Raw genomic sequence first — 21,411 nt, 5'->3', positions numbered from 1 at the left:
GACAGGGTAGATGGAGGGAGGATGTTCCCGATGGTGGGAGAGTCCAGAACCAGGGGTCACAGTCTGAGGATTCAGGATAGACCATTTAGGACAGAGATGAGGAGACATTTCTTCACCCAAAGAGTGGTGAGCCTGTGGAATTCATTACCACAGGAAGTAGTTGATGCCAAAACATTGAATGTATTCAAGAGGCAGCTGGATATAGCACTTTGAACGAATGGGATCGAAGGTTATGGGGAGAAAGCAGGATTAGGCTATTGAGTTGGACAATCAGCCATAATCGTAACGAATGGTGGAGCAGATTCGAAGGGCCAAATGGCCTCCTCCTGCTCCTATCTTTTATGTTTCTATGTTTTCACATATCAGCCAGGATTTCCGCTCGTTGATCACCTGTAACCCACCATCTACTTACACTGAGGTTCCCAATGGAAATAAGCCACTGGGTCAAACCATTCCCACCACTCCTGCCACTCCCACCACCTTCCCTTTTCTACAGTAAAAAGCTGCAGTCAGTTCAAGCTTTCCTGATGGGTAAAATCTCTCAGCTCCTTCTGGTGAATCTACTTTCACCTTCCCCCCCATGCCTGACGGTGTTTCCACTTCCAGGTGAGACGTGAACAAGGGACGTTCATTCTCTCCTCATGTCATTTCTGCCCTTTCACAACAACGTAAATCACCCTCTCTAAATGATGCTCTGTACTCATCCCGAGATCACCTCACAGCACTGGGTCTGAGCTTCAAACCAGGCACCTCGCTGGTCAGTCTGAAACCGAGCGGAACACCTACCCTGGCCATCAACCACAGAGCTCGACTTTCCAACGCAAAAGAAAGGGAGACCAAGACGACGGGTGATTCCTTCACTCAGAAGCCAGATGTGACCAGGGATGCCAACACCTGGGCAGCACAGTGGTTAGCACTGCTGCCTCTCAGCGCCAGGGACCCGGGTTCAATTCCCAGCTTGGGTCACTGTCTGTGTGGAGTTTGCACATTCTCCCCGTGTCTGCACGGGTTTCTTCCGTGTGCTCTGTTTTCCTCCCACGGTCCAAAGACGTGCGGGTTAGGTGAATCGGCCTTGGGAAATGTGTGGGGTTATGGGGATAGGGCGGGGGCGTGGCTCAGCACTCAGTCAGAGGGTCGGTGCAGGCCCGATGGGCCAAATGGCCTCTCCTGCACTGTAGGGGTTCTATGAACCCTCCCAAAATGAAAGACAGACGTTAAATAAATATTTGGTGCGATTTCATTTCCTTTTTTGAGTTTCGGTTATAAAAATATTCGAAATTGAATTTAAAAAGGCTGTTTGACAGACGGTCAAGTATCGTCCAATCAGCTGCAGAGTTTGCTGGCCTTCCAATTGGCTGGGGGAGAGGGAGGAGATGGGTTCCGTGACGATGGGTGGGTCATTTGACCAATGGCAGGGTCACGGCAATTGGCAGCAGCTGGTCACGTGATGACTCCTCCATGGATAATTCCACCCAGAGTTGGGAACTGGTGGGCGCGAGGCAATCTGGGGAACGTTCCGGACAATTTCTTTGCCGCAGCTGAAGTCTTACCATTTAGCAGCGAGGGTGTAATGGCCATCTCGCTCCATGACGCTGGCACAGTTGGTATAAAGCTCCTTCAGCAGTGGGTCGTCGGGTTGTAGACGGGCTTTGGCAATGGCGATGGCCTCCCTATTGAAACAGGGACAGCGTCATACACAACAACAACAACAACTTGCGTTTACATAGCACCCTTAACATCAGAAAGTATCCCCAAGACATTTCACAGTAGCACAGCCAGGCACAGAGTCACGGAAGGAGATACCAGGACAGAGATGGATTTTAAGGAGTATCTTAAAGGATGAGAAGGAAAAGGAGAGAGAGAGAGAGAGAGAGAGGGAAAGGATTTAGGGAGGGAATTCCAGGACTTCCAACAGCTGAAAACATGGCCTAGTGGTGGAGAGATGGGAATTGGGGATGCTCAAGAAGTGAACTGGACAGGTACAGATATCTCAGAGGGATGTTGGAGATTACAGGGATAGGAGAGAGGAAAAAGCCACACAGGAATTTGAAAATAAAGATAAAGATTGTAGATGGAGACATTATCAGGATCAGCGAACACAGGATTGATGGGTGCATGGGGCTCGACACAAGAGAGCCGGTGCAGACATGATGGGCCGAGTGGCCTTCTGCATTGTTGGGGTCCTACAGCACTGGGAATTGCCAGTTTGAATTTGATACTCAAGTCAAAGGGGCTGGCAGTGAACCCACAGTTTGCAGGAACAAGAGCTAAGTCCCACACATCAACATCAAACCCTTGTCCCAATACAGACCCCCCTCACCACACCCCACCCACTCCCCTCACCAACCCCCATCGCCCCACCCCCCCTGTTGCCCCACCCCTCCTACCGAAACAGCTGGTGAGATTGGAGCAGTTTCACAGCCTCGTAGACCTTGTGAATGGACAGGAGGTAAGTGGCAGCCTTGACGTACTGTTCCTGGAAACACAGCTGTTTGGAAAAAGCCTCAATCGTCTTCATCCAAACGGCATAGCCAGCTGGGAGGGAGGAAGAGATTTGTTTAGGGTGGAGATTTCTCAGTGAGCTTCACGATAGATATTTATATTTGCAAGTCAGGATGGTGAGTGACTCAGAGCGGAACCTCCAGGTGGTGGAATACCCAGGTATCTGCTGCCCTTGTCCATCTAGAGAAGAGGGTTGATGGGTTTGGAAGGTGCTGTTGAAGGATCCTGGGTGAATTGCTGCAGTGCGTCTTGGAGGGGGTCCACACCGTCTGTCGGTGGTGGAGGGGGTGAATGTTGAAGCCAAGGGGCTCAGAGTACCGGTAAAAAAAAATTGGGACAAGAAAACTTACCCATAGGCGCCATAGCAACTAAAGTGTCGTTCAGCTCCCCCCTCTCGGTGGCCATCTCCAAGGCTCCTCGAACATCTCCTTTCCACAACATCAGCTGGTAACAAATCTCGGGGTGCCCGGCCTCTAGATGATTCCGACCTGTTCAGTAACATCAAGCAAACACGTCAAGCAAACACGTCCATTACTCAAACTGCAGCAAGAAATAAAGGTCATTTCTATAAAATAATCTAAATGTCAGTGCAATGATGCAGACAGCTCAGTCTAGACGGAGCGAGGGCTCCGGCACAGACAGCTCAGTCCAGACGGAACACGTGTTCAGACGCAGACAGCTTGGGCCTTACCTTCCTCTTCAAACATCCTGTACAAAGCGGGTCGGTCCACAAAGAGACCCAGCTGGATTTCGTCCTGTGCCCCCGGTCGACTCTGTCTCGCGCCCTCTACAGTAACACGGACAGAAAGCACAGTTAGAGAGATAACCTCCCGGACAGAACAGGCAATCGCATGTGCTGAGGGGTAAGCCAGCACTGTGGTTATGTTACAGGACTGGTTCAGAAGCAAGGACTAATGATCCAGAAATACAAGCTTAAATCCCAGCACAGCATCTGGGGAATTCTGTCAATGAAATAAATCTGGAATAAAATCCCATCTGGTTCACTAATGTCCTTTAGGGAAGAAAATCTGCCGTCCTTACCCAGTCTGGCCGACACGTGACTCCAGACCCATAGCAATGCGGTTGACACTCAACTACCCTCTGAAATGGCCGAGTGAGACACTCGGTTATAGTTACGGAGATGGCAGCTCACCACCAGGGCAGTTAATGATGGGTGATGATGGCTGGCTTTACCAGTGACACTCACATCCTGGGAATGAATTGTAAAATTCAGTGCGCTGTCCCCATGCACAGGTTTTAATCAGGAACATGCATTGAAACCAACACACGAGTTAAACATTCACCGAGGGTGGTAAATACTGTGGAAATCATCATTTGCTATTTAATTATTTGAACACAAGCAACACCGCAGCTCCTGCTCCTATTCGACTTTTTTTAAATTCTCTGTTGGGCTGTGAGTGTGGGATTGCCCATCCCTAATTGCCCTTCAACTGAGGGTCTCGCTCGGCCATTTCAGAGGGGCATTTAAGAGTCAAGCTGTGGCTTAGAGTCACATGTAGGCCAGACCCGGTAAGGACAACAGATTTCCTTCTCTAAGTAAACCAGATGGGTTTTTATGACAATGGGTGGCATACTGATTAGCACTGTTGCCTCACAGCATCAGGGCCCGGGTTCAATTCCAGCCTCTGGTCACTGTCTATATGGAGTTTGCACATTCTCCCCGTGTCTGCACGGGTTTCCTCCAGGTGCTCCAGTTTCCTTCCACAGTCCAAAGATGTGTAGGTTAGATGGATTAGCCATGGTAAATGAGTGGGGTTAAAGGATAAGACGGGGGTGCGGGCCTGCGTAAGATATTCTGTCATCGAGTTGGTGCAGACTCAATGGGCCGAATGGCCTCCCTATGTACTGTAGAGATTCAATGATAGTCAATGATAAGTGACACTTCCATGGTCACCATTATGACTAGCTTTATAATTCCAGATTTTTAATGAACTGAATTTAAATTCCACCAGCTGCCATTGTGGGATTTGAACCGGTGTTCCCAGTGCATTAATTACCCTGGATCTCTGGATTACTAGTCCAGTGACATTACCACTACGCCATCACCTCCCCCAAGGCCGGCTATTTGTCAAAAGGCAGCATAAAAAATTTCCTGTTCCCGTTTAGATGTCCAAACACAGACATGGAAAAGGGGCAATCAGATATTGGACAATGTTACAGGGAGGGTAGGAGGGCCCTTGAAAGGGGATTTCCCAGTATGGTTTGAGGGATGAGGGAATTTAGTTCCAAGATTAGGTGGGAGAAGTTGAGGTTCTTCTCTTTGGAGCAAAGGAGATCAAGGGGGAGATTCAAGAGACACGTTCAAGATTATGACAGCTTTAGAAGTGAGAGACCCCATTCAGTGATGGCACGAGAGCTAGGAGGGTAAGTATGACAATACTGTACCTTTAAGAAATGTATTTGTGCCATGTTTCTTGTGCAAGATTTGTTTGAGCAGGCAATTCTAATTATCCAATGCCATTTTGTCTGTAATTGGCAGCTCCTGATGATACTGCAGAAGCATAAATAATCCTAATTGCGAGAATGTTTGTTTTAATCTGGGCTAATGTTGTTCTGACATTTCAGCGTTTTCCCCTGGGCTTTTTCAGAGTAGGGTTTGATTAGATTGATTGACAGAAAAAATCATGTGACTCAGCTTACAGAGAGAAATCAAGTCATCTGCTGCTTGGGATCTTTAAAGAGAGATAGCTTTCTCTGTCTCTTCCTCTCTCTGGATTTTGGAAGCTGGGATCTACAGGAAATACGTCTCCTTCTTGAGTTTCTGCTGTTTGGGGGTGGATCTTTCTCTGGAGGCTGCTGTATGGGCGTCAGAATATAGATATATCTGTCCCCACATGTTAAAAGGCTGGGAATCTAGTATCCATGTGAGCTTATATATTAAGCTAATTTAGTCTGAAGAGGGATTTGTGTAGTGAGGTTATTGCTTAAATTGGAACAATAGTTAGTTGTTAAAACTTACATCTTGTCATGTTTAAGTATTACATAGAACATAGAACATTACAGCGCGGAACAGGCCCTTCGGCCCATAATGTTGCGCCGACCAGTCTTATTTCTAAAAAAAAACATTGACCCACTAATCTAAACCAATCCCTTTTCGTCCATAAACCTATCCACCAATCTCTTAAATGCCCCCAAACTAGGCGCATTTACAACTGCAGCAGGCAGGGCATTCCAGTCCCTCACCACCCTCTGGGTAAAGAACCTGCCCCTGACATCCGTCCTATAACTACCCCCCCTTAATTTAAAGCCATGCCCCCTCGTGCTAGCTTTCTCCATCCTAGGAAACAGGCTATCACCATCCACCCTATCTAAACCTCTAATCATCTTATATGTTTCTATAAGATCCCCTCTTAGCCGCCTTCTTTCCAGTGAAAACAACCCCAAATCCCTCAGTCTCTCCTCATAGGACCTCCCCTGCATACCAGGCAACATCCTGGTAAACCTCCTCTGCACCCTCTCCAAAGCCTCCACATCCTTCCTGTAATGTGGGGACCAGAACTGCACACAGTACTCCAAGTGCGGCCGCACCAGAGTTGTGTACAGTTGCAACATGACGCTGCGACTCCTAAATTCAATCCCCCTACCAATAAACGCCGAGACACCGTACGCCTTCTTAACAACCTTACAGTTGGTAAAAGTTATGCTGATTCTTTCTGTTATATTCTAACTGTGTTGTTCAATAAAGTCTGTTTTGATAAAAGCTTCCCAACAGATCACTGGAGTCACAGCTGGAGTGAAACATCTTACGCTCACCCTAAAGCCAAAATCAAATAAAGTTGGGGTCTAGGCTAACTCCATAACATACCCTGGAGTTTCTGATCTGGTCGCCAACATAAACCACAAGGGGAAATATATGAAGAACCATTTTTTCTATTGAATCAAGGAGAGGCTGTGTCCCTGAATATGTTTACTCAGCAATGAAGTGCTTGGGGATGTCTCGAGGTGCCACATAAATACAGATCCTTTCCTTCCACACTCAGAATGTGGTGGGCTCTTCCTGTGCACGGCTCACCTTTCGAGTAGAGGATGTTTGCGAGATTCACGCAGTCCGCGTGGAGCTCGTCCTTTGATCGGTGATCATTGGCCGTACTGAGCGGGAGGGCAGATCGTCCTTTCTTTTTCCTCACTGCGACCTCTGCAACACAAGGAAGCAGACACTGGGTCACTGCTCCCGAGAAGCAGATCTGAGACCTTTTACACTCACTGCGCCACAGAGATGCAAGTTCTTGGTAGTTGTCAACATCACCCATCTAAATATTACCCACATGTCAGGGGTAAGTTTTTCACTCAGAGGGTGGTGAGTGAGTGGAATTGGCTGCCGTCGGGTGGTAGAGGCGAACTCGTTGGGGTCTTTTAAGAGACTTCTGGATGAGTACATGGGATTTAATGGGATTGGGAGTTATAGATAGGCCTGGTAGGTGTGGATATGATCGGAGCAACTTGTGGGCCGAAGGGCCTGTTTGTGCTGTAGTGTTCTATATTTTTTAAGGCAAATCCAGGTAAATTCATGATTAACAAGTGGTGGGAGGTGAAAGGTTTTCGGGAATGGGCGGGGCTGAGAGATTGAGGCCACATTCAGGTCAGCACAGTGGCACAGTGATTAGCACTGCTGCCTAACAGCACCAAGGACCTGGGTTTGACTCTCGCTTGGGTCACTGACTGTGTGGAGTCTGCACGTTCTCCCCGTGTCTGCGTGGGTTTCCTCCCGCAGTCCAAAGACATGCAGGTTAGGTTGATTGGCCGTGCTAAATTGCCTCTTAGTGTCCGGGGGACCAGCAGGGTAAATACAGGGTTATGGAATAGGGCCTGGGTGGGATTGTTGTCTGTGCAGACTTGATGGGCCGAATGGCCTCCATCTACACGATTCTAAGTAAAGATGGAGAAATGTTGGAGATGTTGATGGGATCAGATGGAGCAGGGTGGGAGAGGCTGGTGGGGAACACAAATAGCAGCAGGCTGGTTCAAGAGACTCAGCACTGTAAACAGCTGCACTTATCTCCAACAGTGACCGCTCTCTCAAGGCTGTTTCTACATTCTGTCAATATTAACGGCCATGTACAAATTCAGATTCTTTTTAACTTCATTGCCACAGTCAGCTGGTAGATTTGGCTAAATGCAGATTCTGGAATCTGAAACAGAAATCTCGGCAGGTCTGACAGTCTCTGTGGAGACAGAATAGAGCCAACGTTTCGAGTCTGCATGACCCTTCGTCATGACAAAGCCCTATTCTCCCCCCACAGGTGCTGACAGAACTGCTGAGCTTTTCCAGCATTTTCTGTGGTGGATTTGGAACTCAGTTATTTGATTTGATTGATTTGAACTGGTTTGTTGATTTGAATTAAGTGGCACAATGGGTATTGCCCCTACCTCCAGGCCAGGAGCCCTGGGTCAAACCGCACTTCAGGACTTGATGGCCACGGGAGACGTGCGACCAAACACATTGGTTATCAGTTGGTAAATCCTTCGGGCGTGCCTGGTGGCAGACAGTAAGTGTTTCCTGGTCAGTTGCAAGACTGAAGGCAACTGCAAACCGCTGCAGTGCCGAGTGCGCTCATGGGCAAACGCAGTGGAACTCCCTGTCCATAACACCCTCTCAGGCTGTGCTACTGGTTCAAGGGCAGCAGGGTGGCACAGTGATTGGCACTGCTGCCTCACAGTGCCAGGGACCCGGGTTCAATTCCTGGCTTGGGTCACTGTCTGCGTGCAGTTTGCACATTCTCCCCGTGCCCACGTGGGTTTCCTCCGGGTGCTCCGGTTTCCTCCCACAGTCCAAAGATGTGGTGGTTAGGTGGATCGGCCATAATAAATTGCCCCTTAGTGTCAGGGGGACTAGCCGGGGTAAATGCATGGGGTTATGGGGATAGGGCCTGGGTGGGATTGTGATAAGTGCAGACTCGATGGGCCAAATGACCTCCTTCTGCCCTGTAGGAATTCTATGATTTCAGATTTGACGGTATTAAACTCACATTGTCACAGTGAAAGGGGGAGGGGGAAGTTCAATGGAGAGAAGTGCTGAATATACATTAGCGGAGCGTGTTTAACTCTACACAGAGATGCTCGGGTCTCAGAATCCTCATAGGAACAAGCAGAAACCTCTCAATGTATCTTCTCAGCCAAACGAGAGAGTTACCTGGTCTCTCCCTCTTCCTCTCATCTTTCAGTCGCTCCTTCATCACCGGCGGAGTTTGGTTTGTTGTGGTTGTCAGGGTGTTGGGAACCATGGGACCCATCTTCTCCTGTACCCCGGGCTCCTCCAGTGATGCTGCCAAGAAGGAATGGAGGAGAACGAGGGAGAGGGAGAACGAGAAAGAAAGAGAGAGACAGAGACAGAGAGGGAGCGAGACACAGAGAGAAAGAGAAAGAGGCATCAGTTTCACATTTATTTCAATGTACGTAACATCAGAGGAGGTTCACAAGAATGATCCCAGGAATTAAGGGCTTGTCATATGAGTGGTTGAGGAGTCTGAGTCTATACTTGACGAAGTTTAGAAGGGTGAGGGGGAATCTAATTGAAACTTACAGAATACTGAGAGGCCTAGATAGAGCGGACGTGGAGAGGATGTTTCCACTAGTGGGAGAGACTAGAACTCGAGGGCACAGCCTCAGAGAGAAGGGGACGCTCCTTTAAAGCTGAGATGAGGAGGAATTTCTTCAGCCAGAGAGTGGTGAATCTGTATAACTCTTTGCCACAGAAAACCCAGGTCATTGAGTGAATTTAAGACAGAGATAGATAGGTTCTTGACTGGTAAGGGGATCTAAGGTTACAGAGAAAGGCAGGAAAAAGGGGGTGAGAATCGCATCAGCCATGATTGAAATGGCAGAGCAGACTCGATGGGCCAAATGGCTAAATTCTGCTCCTACATCATATGCCATGGTGGGATTTGAACCCACGTCCCCAGAAAATTAGCCTAGGCCTCTGGATTACCCATCCAGTAACATTACCACAAAACCACAGCCCCCATCTCCCCTGCCAAATGCCAGCTGTGGGAGCAGGCCGCAATGGGCAAACCAGGTTTGCTAGACTGCACCTCTGAGTGTGCAGCACTCCCTCCGTACTAACGCTAGAGCATAATCAGCATGGGTTACAGAGGCTCCAGTCATTGAAGCCATGAGCTCCAGGAGATGACTCCCCCATCCCACTCTGCCACTGAAACATGGCCAACACCACAACAAACATCAGGGGAAGGGGTCAAAGAAGTCAAACTGGTACCTGGAGTTTGGGAGATCCCATTGACCAGTCTTGGGCCTTCAGCCTCGTCCTGACAGTCTTCCTCCTCCTCCTCCTCGCGATCAGCGAGACTGTTTCTGCTGCTCGCAATGCTCTCCCGATTCTCCTCTTCCTGCCCTTTCTCATTTCGCTTCTTGGTCTTTTTAGATTTGGGTTTGGAGCAGTTGGCCCTTTTCTTCTCCAGCTCCACCGCCTTCTTCCCTGGTTTGAAAAAGAACATTTCGTATTGCTCCACCCTCAACCTTTTCGAATCAAAGCATCAGGATTAGTCACGCCCAATAATCACTGCTCCATAATCAGACACATTTATAACGTCCAGACCAGGAACAGGAGATGGCCACTCAGCCTCTCAAACCCACCCCTGCCATTCAATCAGGCCACGACTAATGTCCGTTCACCTGCCTTTCCCCTGTACCCCTCGACCTCCTCACCGAATAAATATCTGTCAATCTTGAAAGTTCCAATTATCTCCCCGCATTCTCAGGGTTTGGGAAGATTGGGGAGGATGTTAGAACACAGAGACTAATCCCCTTTACCTCGCGTCGTAACATTTGGAAAGGTTTTATCTGTTCTTAACTAATGCTTAGAGGTTCATTAATATAAAGGCCTGACACTCACTTTAAGTGAATAATTAACAAGGTATTTTAATTAAGTAACCAGGAACTTTAATTAAACAAGTAACATCGTAACTAAGGTATGGTTCGACTGAAATGCCGTTCAATAATACAAGGAACACTCATTACCAAAGCAGTAATAACAGAGTTTTCGTCACTCTCAAAGAAATTATACAACTAGACCTGATGGAATTCAAAAGCTTTTGGAATTTATCTGTAGTTGTCTGCTTTCTGTAAAGTCTTTTTGACTCGGTATCCTGTTGACAGCTGGATAATTCTCTAAAGAGATATTTAAACTGGCAGGAGTGGGGAGCTGCTCGAGAGATGAATGCTGGCTTTTTGAATGGCTGCCCTGGCCTCTCTGGGAGATGTTCTCCTGGAAAAGGCTGCTGTTTTGGCCTTTATACCTGCGACGACCTCGCAATGTTCTCAAACCGGGACTGGTCTGATGCTGTCGACACTATCAAATTCAAAACTAATAGGCTCTTAATAGCTGATGGTCCTTTTAAAACCGATAGGCTGGCAGAATGAGAAAACTAGTTACCAAGTCAGCCCTGAAGATCGGTGCTTTTGAAACAAGTGTTGCAACCTGGAGGCTCTGTGCACTCTGCGTTTTAGTACCAAATTCAAAAACAGCTTTTAAAGGAACCATGTGCTGTTTCCTTTCCCTTTCACATTTTTTACAATTCCCTTATATCTCTACAAACTCAACTTCGCAACAAGGGGAAGAGAAAATTCCAGATTTCTACCAACTATTGAGTGAGTAAGTGCTTCCCAACTTCACTCCTGAATGGTTTAGCACAGTGAAGTTATCGCCTCCTATCCACATAGGCGTCCACATTGAACATTCGAATTTGGAGCGTGAGTGGACCACTCGGCCCCCTCGAGCCCGCTCCGCCATTCAATAAGATCCTGTCTGATCTGACTGTAACCTCCCGGCTACCCCCAATAACCTTTCACCCTCCTTGTTGATCAAGAATCTGTCTAGCTGTGCCCTAAAAATATTCACAAGCTCTGCTTCCGCCGCCTTTTGAGGAAGAGAATTCCACAGACTCGCTCCTCTCTGAGAAAAACATTCTCATCTTCATTTTAAGTGGGCGACCCCTTATTTTTAAACAGCAGCCTCTGATTCTAGTCTCTCCCGCGAGAGGAAACATCCTCCCCGCCTCCATCCTGTCAAGACCCCGAGGATCTTATATGTTTTATAAACATAGAAACCAGGAGTAGGCCATTCAGCCCTTCAAGCTTGCTCTGCCACTCATTATGATCATGGCTGATCATCCAACTGAGTTCTGCTTTTTCCCAATAAGCTTTGATCCCCTTTGTCCCAAATTCTAAATCCGACTGCTTCTTAAAAACACTCATGTTTTGGCCTCACCTGCTTTCTGTGGTAGCAAATTCCACAGAATAACGACTCTCTGGGTGAAGAACTGTCTCCTCATCTCTGTCCTAAATGGTACTCTCAGACTTTGACGCCTGGTTCTGGACACCCCCATCATCGGGAACATCCTTCTTGCATTTACCCTGTCTAGTCCTGTTAGAATTTTATATGTTTCTAGGAGATTCCCCCGTCATTCTTCTGGGCTCCAGAGAATACAATCCTGAACAACTCAGTTGGGTGGCACAGTGGTTAGCACTGCTGCCTCACAGCACCAGGGATCCAGGTTTGATTCCCGGCTTGGGTCACTGGTCTGTGTGGAGTCTGCACGTTCTCTCCTTGTCTGCATGGGTTTCCACCGGGTGCTCCGGTTTCCTACCGAACAGGCGCCACATTGTGGCAACTAAAGGATTTTCACAGTAACCTCATTGCGGTGTTAATGACAGCCTACTGTTAACACTAATAAATAAACTTTAAAACTGAAAAGGCACGGCAATAACGAGACAACATTCGGTATAGAGAAGCTGCAGTCAGCACCTTTGGGTGGTCGGGTGTGCTCCTGTTTGGAAATTTCCCACAGCCGCACCGTGAAGTCATCGCCTCCCGTCCACACGCAGTCAGCATCAACCGGAGACCACTGGACCCCAAACAACCTCCCGATGTGTCCCCGAAAGTTACACAAAGGCTCCTCCTTCAGCACATCCCACACCTGCAAAACAGGAGGCATTCCACAAGGGTTTCACAAAGGGAGCTCGCAACAGGGGATAAAGCGCAGGAAATAAAGAATGTCGTGTGAAAGAGACGGCGCCGTGATCTATCCTGCTACTCCCACAGTCATGATGTGGGTATGCCGGCGTTGGACTGGCGTAAACACCGTAAAAAGTCTGACAACACCAGGTTTTAATCCAACCGATTTATTTGATAGTAAATGCACAAGCTTTCGGGGTTAGTCCCTTCGTCAGGTGAATCTTGTAAGCTTGTGCGTTTACTATCAAATAAATCGGTTGGATTAAAACCTGGTGTTGTCAGACTTTTCACTCCCACAGTCCACAAACACCTCCTCGTAAACCTCCCATTACGCACTGCATCTGTCCAGATCTCCAAAAGGTGAGAGAGTTAGGTTGATTGGCCGTGGAAAATTGTCCCTTTGTGTCAGAGGGACCAGCAGGGTAAATACTTGGGGTTACAGGAATAGGGTCTGGGTGGGATTGTGGTTGGTGTAGACTCGATAGGGCAAATGTCCTCCTTCTGCACTGTGATCTGTCACACACGAGGGAACACGGGAAGGCTTTGGAGAGGAGTGCAGAGAAGATTTAGGGATGAGGAACTTCTGTGATGTGGACAGGTTGGAGAAACTGGGGCTGCTTCCTTGAAGAGGAGAAAGTTGCGAGGAAATCCGGCGCTGGTTCACGAGGAGTGTGGGCAGATTAGAGAGAGAGGGAGAGAGAAACTGGACCCATTGGTGGAAGTTTGGCAAATCACAGGACACAGATTTGAGTTAATTGGCAGAAGCAGCGCCGGCGACACGAGGAGATACATTTTTCACACAGCAAATGGCTCATTTCTGGGCCGCGCTGCCTGAGAGCAGCAGATTCAATTGGGAATTTCAAAAAGGAATTGAATAATTAAAGAGAAAACGTTTGCAGGGTGAGGTGGGGAGCAGGACCATATTGGTTGCTCTTGCACAGCCAGAACAGAATGGATGGGTCGAATGGCTTCTTCCTGCGCTGTAACCACTCTATAGAATCCCTACTGGGCAGGAGGAGGCCATTCAGCCCATCATGCCTGCGTCAGCTCTTTAGAAGAGAGCTACATGCAGGACGAGGATACAAGGAGTTGGTGCCTCAATCATTCAGATCCCTGGTTAGAATACCTGAACATACTTCGGAAAGTCTGTGATTTTTGACCTCTGCCTTAACTCCCGGATTCCTCCGTCGGGAACGTACCTGTGCCGTGCCGTCGTAACAGGCGGATGCCAGCATGGCGTCGTGGTGCGGGCTCCAGGCCAGGCTGGTGATCTTTGCGGTGTGTCCCGGCAGCGTTCTGAACGGTTCAGTCACGGTTAGCGGTGTGTCCGGGGGATCCTCTGAGACACAGAGAGAGAGAGAGAGGGGGAATTACTGGCTTTCTTTCAGGGTGGCACTTCTACCCACCCCGACTCACATCACGCAGGAGGAAGCGCCAAAACACACCAGCGCAGCGCTCAGCGTTACCGGAAACCCGTCAACCGCCAGCCCCAGAGACTGAACAGCCCTGAAGCTGACCAAGGCTGTACCTTCATCTCCACACTGCGTGGTGGAGATACTGTGTGAGCAAGTTTGTGTGTGATAGGAAGGGAGCGAGTGGGAGAACAAGTGAGAGTGTGCGCTAACACTAGAGCAATTTGCTTGGTGCACACAGCAGACTAAGTCTGCTCTCAAGCTGGTGATGGCAGGAGACAGCTGGCAGCAGGAGCCCACGGGGAGCTCAGTCATCTGAGCCCACTGTGTACACCTGGGGAACTCCCTGCCTGCTCTCGCCATGAGGAGAAGGCCATTCAGCCCCTCGCACCCACTCCTCCTCACTCACTGCTACTCTCAGACAAAGACGGCTTAGGAGTGGCAGCGGTCGGCACTGCGGCTCAACAGCGCGGGGGACCCAGGTTCGATTCCAGCCTCAGGTCACTGTCTGTGTGGAATCTGCACATTCTCCCAGTGTCTGTGTGGGTTTCCTCCGGATGCTCTGGTTTCCTCCCACACTCCAATGATGTGCGGATTAGGTGATTGGTGAATTGTGATAAATTGACCCTTAGTGTCAGGGGGACTAGCTATGGTAAATGCATGGGGTTATGAGGATAGGGCCTGGGTGGGATTGCATTTGGTGCAGACTTGATGGGCTGAATGGCTTCCTTCTGCACTATAGGGTTCAATGATTCACTAAACCAGTCTTGCAGTGACTCAAGTATGTGGAGCGGGGGGGGGGGTGTGGGACACACGCCTGGCCACGATGGCTCCCACTGTCAAATAGCTTGCACATGCATAAACATCTGTCCCCAAAGGACAATGTGGAACTAATCCCAGAACCCCAGTAGGGTAAGGACCATGGTGGGTTTTGAAAGAATAAGGCATGCTTACCCAGCATGCTCTTGACGTTATGAATGTGGATGATGGCACTGTTGGAACCAGAGGCGATCAGGTAGCTGAGGTCAGGCTGTGTGCCATGTGGGTGATGCCAGCGGATGGCATTCACCAGCTTGTGATGGGTCTGAATGCTACACAGCAATTTCAAGCGAGGAGCCTGGAAGATCTCAATCGATCTAGAAGCCAGGGGTAGGAAAAAAAATACACAAAATCAGGATAGCAAACCAACCGACACACAACAGGCCCCAACACCCAGGGAGAGGGAGGAGGGTTGAGGGTCAGATTAACAAGTGAACAGCAATGAGGTAAGGACACAAGAAAAGCATTCCAATCTCTGCCCCTGCCACATCTCAGCCAATCAGCAAGACAAATTGGGTTGCTCTTTTGAAGGGCTAGTACAGGTACGATGGGCCAAACGGCCTCCTTCCACACCCACGCTACAGTTAAGAAAGCCCACCAATACCTCTACTTTCTCAGAAGACCGAGGAAATTTGGCATGTCCACAACAACTCCCACCAACTTTTACAGATGCACCATAGAAAGCATTCTTTCTGGTTGTATCACAGCTTGGTATGGGCTCCTGCTCTGCCCAAGGCTGCAAGAAACTACAAAGGGTCGTGAACGTAGCCCCATCCATCACGCAAACCAGCCTCACTTCCCGCTACTTCAGAAAAGCAACCAGCATAATTAAGGACCTCACACACTCCCAACATTCTCTCTTCCCACTTCCTGTGGGTGGCACAATGATTAGCACTGCTGCTTCACAATGCCAGGGACCTGAGTTCAATTCCTGGCTTGGGTCACGGTCTGTGTGGAGTCTGCACGTTCTCCTCATGTCTGCGTGGGTTTCCGGGTAGTCCGGTTTCCTCCCACATTCTGAAAGTCGTGCTGGTTAGGTACATTGACCTGAATAGGCGCCGGAGTGTGGCAGCTAGGGGAATTTCACAGTAACTTCATTGCTGTGTTAATGTAAGCCTTACTCGTGACTAATGAATAAACTTTTAAAAACTTTTCTTCTGTTGGGAAAAAGATACAAAGTCTGAGGTCGCGTACCAACCGACTCAAGAACAGCTTCTTCCCTGCTGCCATCAAACTTTAGAATGGACCTATCTCACATTAAGTTGATCTCTGCACCCCTGCTTTGACTATAACTCTACATTCTACACTCTTTCCTTTCCTTCTTAAAGAACAGTATGCTTTGCCTATATAGCATGCAAGAAACAACAATTTTCACTGTGTACTAACGCGTGTGACAATAATAAATCAAATCAAAATGCTCTCCTTCCATACTAAAAGAACAAAGAAAGTTACAGCACACAGGCCCTTCGGCCCTCCAAGTCTGCACTGACCATGCTGCCTGACTTAACTACACCCTAATCTTCTGGGGACCATATCCCTCCATTCCCATCTCACTCATGTACTTGTCAAGATGCCTCTTAAAAGTCACTACCGTATCCGCTTCCACTGCCTCCCCAGCAATGAGTTCCAGGCACCCACAACTCTCTGTGTAAAAAAATCTGTCTCGTACACCTCATTTAAACCTTGCCCCTTGCACCATAAACTTATGCCCCCCTAGTATTTGACTCTTCCACTCTGGGAAAAAGCTTCTGACTATCCACTCTGTCCAACCCTCTCACAATCTTGTAGACTTCAATCAGGTCACCCCTCAACCTCTGTCGCCCCAGCGAGACCAAAAGTACTGGACAATTCTGTGAATCCTACATCTGTTGGGGGTCCCCTTTACACTTCTCCCCACAAACATAATTCTCCTGTACTCCATCTATATCGCCGTTCTTTCACTATTGCTGGGTCAAAGAACTTCACCCCCCCCCCCCACACAACAGCACTGTGGGTGTACCTACACAACATGGACTCCAGCGGTTGAAGGCAGCTCACCACCACCTTCTCAAGGGACAATGAGAGATGGGCAACAAATACTGACCTGGCCAGTGACACCCGTGTCCAATGAAGGAATGAAAAGAAGTATTGATCAACAAACCAGGCACGATCTTACTAAACGGCAGAACAGGACCGAGGGGGCAGAGTGGCCTACTGTTCCTAATTCATATGTTTTGAGAGGACTAGGTTTCATAGAAACTAGAAGCCGGAGTAGGCCATTTGGCCCTTCCAGCCTGCTCTGCCCTTCATTTTGATCATGGCTGGTCGTCAAATTCAATATCTCCCGTTGAGGGAGAGAGCTGACTGGTGGTGGCTTAACCTGAGTAGCTCCACACCTCAAGTGAGGGGCAAGGTTGAGAAGGTGGAGCCTTCATGAATAACCCCAGCTGGTTTGGGAATTGAACCCACCCTGTGCACGCTCTGCATCACCGACCCGCTGTCCAGCCAACTTTAAGGGCATTCAAATGGTCATTGGATGGACATATGGATAATATTGGAATAGTTTAGGTTAGAGGGTCATTAGATTGGTTCCACTGGTTGGTGCAACATCGAGGGCCAAAGAGCCTGTACTGCGCTGTAATGTTCTATGTTCTACCTGAGCTAAACCAACCTCAACGCCCCTTGCACTGAGTTACACTGAAGCCACCCAAAACTTACTCCGTGTGCAAACACTGCAGCCATTTTTACAAATTCCACAACCCCAGTGAGACTCGTGGATATGCCCACACCTCAGGGACTGCGGCTGTTCAAGAAGGCAGCTCACCACCACCTTCTCAACGGGCAATAAATGGTAGTCTAGAAAAATCTCGAGAAAATGGAAAAGTCTCCGTAAAGGTAACAGGAGCATATAAGAGCTCACACTAATATATCTCTAAATAAAGGATGAAGTAGATTGAGAAATAGGATATTTTCGTCTCACCCGTCATCATTCCCAATAGCCAGGATTTTACCATCAGGTTTCCAGTTCAGTTCACTGCGACCGGGGAGTTTATGCTAAAGCAGGCAGGAAGGCAATAAAGAGAGAGAATTTATCAATAAAACGCAGTGATCATCTAGTCTCTCCCATTGTCTGGATGGGTGCAGCTCCAACAACACTCAAGAACTCACACAGGTGGCACAGTGGTTAGCACTGCTGCCTCACAGCTCTGGGGAGGCAGGTTCGATTCTAGCCTCGGGTCACTGTCTGTGTGGAGTTTTCACATTCTCCCCCTGACTGTGTGGGTTTCCTCCAGGTGCTCCGGTTTCCTCCCACAGTCCAAAGATGTGCAGGTTAGGTTGATTGGTCATGCTAAATTGCCCCTTAGTGTCAGGGGGATTAGGAGGGCAAATATGTGGGGTCACAGGGATAGGGCCTGGGTGGGATTGTTGTCAGTGCAGACTCGATGAGCCGAAGAGAGCGCTTGGGGCAAGTTAGCATGGCCAATCAGCCTAACCCACACATCTTTGGAACGTTGGAGGAAATCACAGCACCCGGAGGAAACCCATGCAGACACGGGGTGAATGTGCAAACTCCACACAGACAGTGACCCAAGCTGGGAATCGAACCCACAGCCCTGTGAGCAATGCCAACCACTGCCCGGCTCATAGTGAGTGTGGAAAGTGCTATAGAAATGTGCATTTTTCTAATTTTCTTTAAAGATTTACTGTTTTCCATTTACAGATGATGCAATCTAGATAAAAATCTCAACACTGAACACTTATTGGAGACAAATGCAGAGGGGGAAACATAGAAAGTAGGAGGAATGGGCCATTTGGCCCCTCGAGCCTGCTCCACCATTCAGTCAGGTCAAGCAAGCTGCATCTTCCTGAGGTTCCTCACAAAGCACCTGGCATCACACCCACCTTGATTCCATTGGTCTCCCGGATTAACCGGTTAATGTCCTGGGCGTCGGCTGTCAGCTTCCAGGGGTTGTGCTGGAGGATGATGCCCTCTCCCGCACAGCTGTACAAGGTCATGCCCGGTCCATCACCATCCGCGCCTGGCACAGAGAGAGGAAAAAAAGCCCAGAGGCCGTCAGCGGGTAGGTTAAGGGTTAATCACGTGTGTCATGTCACAGCACAAAGCGGGTACTCACCAGTCACAATGGGAGGCAGCGGGGGTCCCCAGGCCAGCGTGTAAACAGTCTTCCTGTGGTAAGAGCTGGAAATCTGAGGCGGCCTATAAGCAACAACAGCAAGTTAATATCCAGCGTGACCACGGTCAGAATGGGGAGGCGATGGCCTAGTGGTATTATTGCAAGATTATTAATCTACAGACTCAACTAATGTTCTGGGGGACTTGGGTTCGAATCCCGCCACAGCAGATGGTGGAATTTGAATTCAATAAAAAATATCTGGAATCAAGAATCTACTGATGACCATGAAATCATTGTCAATTATCGGAAAAACCCATCTGGTTCACTAATGTCCCTTAGGGAAGGAAATCTGCTGTCCTTGTCTGGTCTGGCCTACATGTGGCTCCAGAGCCACAGCAATGTGGTTGACTCTCAACTGCCCTCCAAGGGCAACTAGGGATGGGCAATAAATGTTGGCCAGCCAGTGACACCAGTGTCCCACAAATGAAGAAAATAAATACAAGAGGACAGGAATCTTACTGCAGTATATTGAAGAGATTATCTTTGTAATATTCTGTAAAGTTTGGGCCTCCTCACCCAAGAAAGGTCATAGCTGTGAGAGAGCAGGAGCAAGATAGTTCACAAAACTGTACCCCAAGATGAGCGGGTTATCCGAGGGAAGGTTGATTACAATGGGCCTGTATTCTCTGGCGTTTAGAATAATGAAAGGTAATCTCATCAAAATGTATCAAATTCTCCAACAGGACAAATGCAAAGAGGCTGAGGGACTAGGACTATTGGGTGGGGGGGGGAGGGGGAGGCGGTCACAGTCTCTCGACAAATGGATCAGACATTCTGGACTGGGATAAGGAGAAATTTCTTCACACTCAGAGGGTTGTGAATGGACTGGAATTTTCCACTCAAGAGCAGTGGGCATTCAGGTTGATGGATAGGTTCATGGCAGTGAGAGATCGATAGATATTTGGACACTGCAGAGAATCACAGATATAGAGATGGGGCTGGAATGCACAAATTGGCTCCTGTGCTTCCTATGTTATGACACAAGGCCACACTTCAAAGTCTTTTCTAAAAGACATAAAGAGTGACTCGTATTCCAACCTCTTCCATGGCCTCAGAGGTATTACAAGGCAGACTGAAGTAATTCTTCACTGTTGTAATGCAACAAAAAAGTGGCCAATTTGCACACAGCAAGATGCCACAAACTTCAATGATGAATGGGATGGATAGGATAGAGGTGGAGAGACTCTTCCCGCTCAAAAAAGACAGTAGGACTAGGGGGCACAGCCTCAAGATAAAGGGGAGGCGGTTTAGAACGGAGTTGAGGAGGAACTTCTTCACTCAAAGGGTGGTGAATCTCTGGAATTCTCTGCCCGTTGAAGTGGTGGAGGCTGCCTCGCTAAATATTTTTAAGAAGCGGGTTGATGGGTTCTTGATAAGAGAGGGGATTAAGGGTTATGGGGAGAGGGCGGGAAAGTGGAACTGAGCAGCGACAGATCAGCCATGATCTTATTGAATGGCGGGGCAGGCTCGAAGGGCTAGATGGCCTACTCCTGCTCCTATTTCTTATGTTCTTATGTTCTTAACTTCTTCACTCAAAGGGTGGTGAATCTCTGGAATTCTCTGCCCGTTGAAGTGGTGGAGGCTGCCTCGCTAAATATTTTTAAGACGCGGGTTGATGGGTTTTTGATAAGAGAGGGGATTAAGGGTTATGGGGAGAAAGCGGGAAAGTAGAACTGAGCAGCGACAGATCAGCCATGATCTTATTGAATGGCGGGGCAGGCTCGAAGGGCTGGATGGCCTACTCCTGCTCCTATTTCTTATGTTCTTATGTTCAATGTGATAAAGACCCAGAACAACTGTGTGATGTTGGTTGAAAGATATATGCTGGTCAGGACACCAGAGAGAATTTCCGTGCTCTTCCAGCAACACGTGGGATCTTTGAACTGCCGATCGGATGGGAGACGAGGACCTGGTTTTAACACCTCGGTGGAAAGACTGCACCTCCAACAGCGCAGCACTCCTGCAGCATTGAGCAAGAACTGTTGGCCTCAATTTTTAATACTCAATTCCTGGAGTGGGGCTTGAACCCACAAGCTCCTGAATGAGAGGCCAGAATCACTGTTGATATTCCTGTTCAGCGGTTTGGAATACTCTGAGGTAGTGAAAGGCGCTATACAAATCCATGTTCTTTCTTTACTTACTTGTTTGAATAAATGTCAAAAATGCCCACTTTGCCATCATCCGTTCCAAATGCCAGCGTGCCCTCCTTGGTCAGGTGCCAACACAACTGCAACAGAAACACAATCAATAAGAACTCAACTAACAATTTTTTTTCCATGGGGATGTGAGCGCCGTTGGCTGGGCCAGTATTTATTGTCCGTCCCTAATTGCTCATGAACTGAGGGCACTTAGAAATCAACCACATTGCTGTGGATCTTCGGTGGCACCGTGGTTAACACTGCTACCTCACAGTGCCAGTGACCCGAGTTTAATTCTCGGCTTGGGTCACCGTCTGTGAGGAGTTTGCACATTCTCCCCGTGTCTGCGTGGGTTTCCTCCCACAGTCCAAAGATGT

General features: G+C 48.5%; 1 protein-coding gene across 2 annotated transcripts in view; it reads right to left on the bottom strand.

Annotated features, from left to right (window-relative positions):
• gemin5 (gem (nuclear organelle) associated protein 5) overlaps window positions 1–21,411 on the bottom strand; it is a 44,903-nt gene that overhangs the window by 10,244 nt on the left and 13,248 nt on the right. For both annotated transcript variants that reach the window (XM_080201252.1, XM_080201253.1), the window contains exons 9-22: window positions 21,038–21,123; window positions 18,837–18,919; window positions 18,604–18,740; window positions 17,681–17,754; window positions 14,857–15,038; window positions 13,690–13,829; window positions 12,281–12,452; window positions 9,734–9,952; window positions 8,654–8,785; window positions 6,536–6,658; window positions 3,194–3,289; window positions 2,853–2,990; window positions 2,388–2,535; window positions 1,551–1,670 (exon numbers count right to left, since the gene is read on the bottom strand). In XM_080201252.1, coding sequence (XP_080057378.1) covers window positions 1,551–1,670; window positions 2,388–2,535; window positions 2,853–2,990; window positions 3,194–3,289; window positions 6,536–6,658; window positions 8,654–8,785; window positions 9,734–9,952; window positions 12,281–12,452; window positions 13,690–13,829; window positions 14,857–15,038; window positions 17,681–17,754; window positions 18,604–18,740; window positions 18,837–18,919; window positions 21,038–21,123 — 1,850 coding nt within the window. The remainder of the gene's footprint in view (window positions 1–1,550; window positions 1,671–2,387; window positions 2,536–2,852; window positions 2,991–3,193; window positions 3,290–6,535; window positions 6,659–8,653; window positions 8,786–9,733; window positions 9,953–12,280; window positions 12,453–13,689; window positions 13,830–14,856; window positions 15,039–17,680; window positions 17,755–18,603; window positions 18,741–18,836; window positions 18,920–21,037; window positions 21,124–21,411) is intronic.

Source organism: Carcharhinus amblyrhynchos, chromosome 13, assembly GCF_965287045.1.
Source record: "Carcharhinus amblyrhynchos chromosome 13, sCarAmb.v2.hapA, whole genome shotgun sequence".
In the NCBI taxonomy this organism is placed as follows: Eukaryota; Metazoa; Chordata; class Chondrichthyes; order Carcharhiniformes; family Carcharhinidae; genus Carcharhinus; species Carcharhinus amblyrhynchos.
This window is presented reverse-complemented; position numbering and strand designations above follow the sequence as displayed.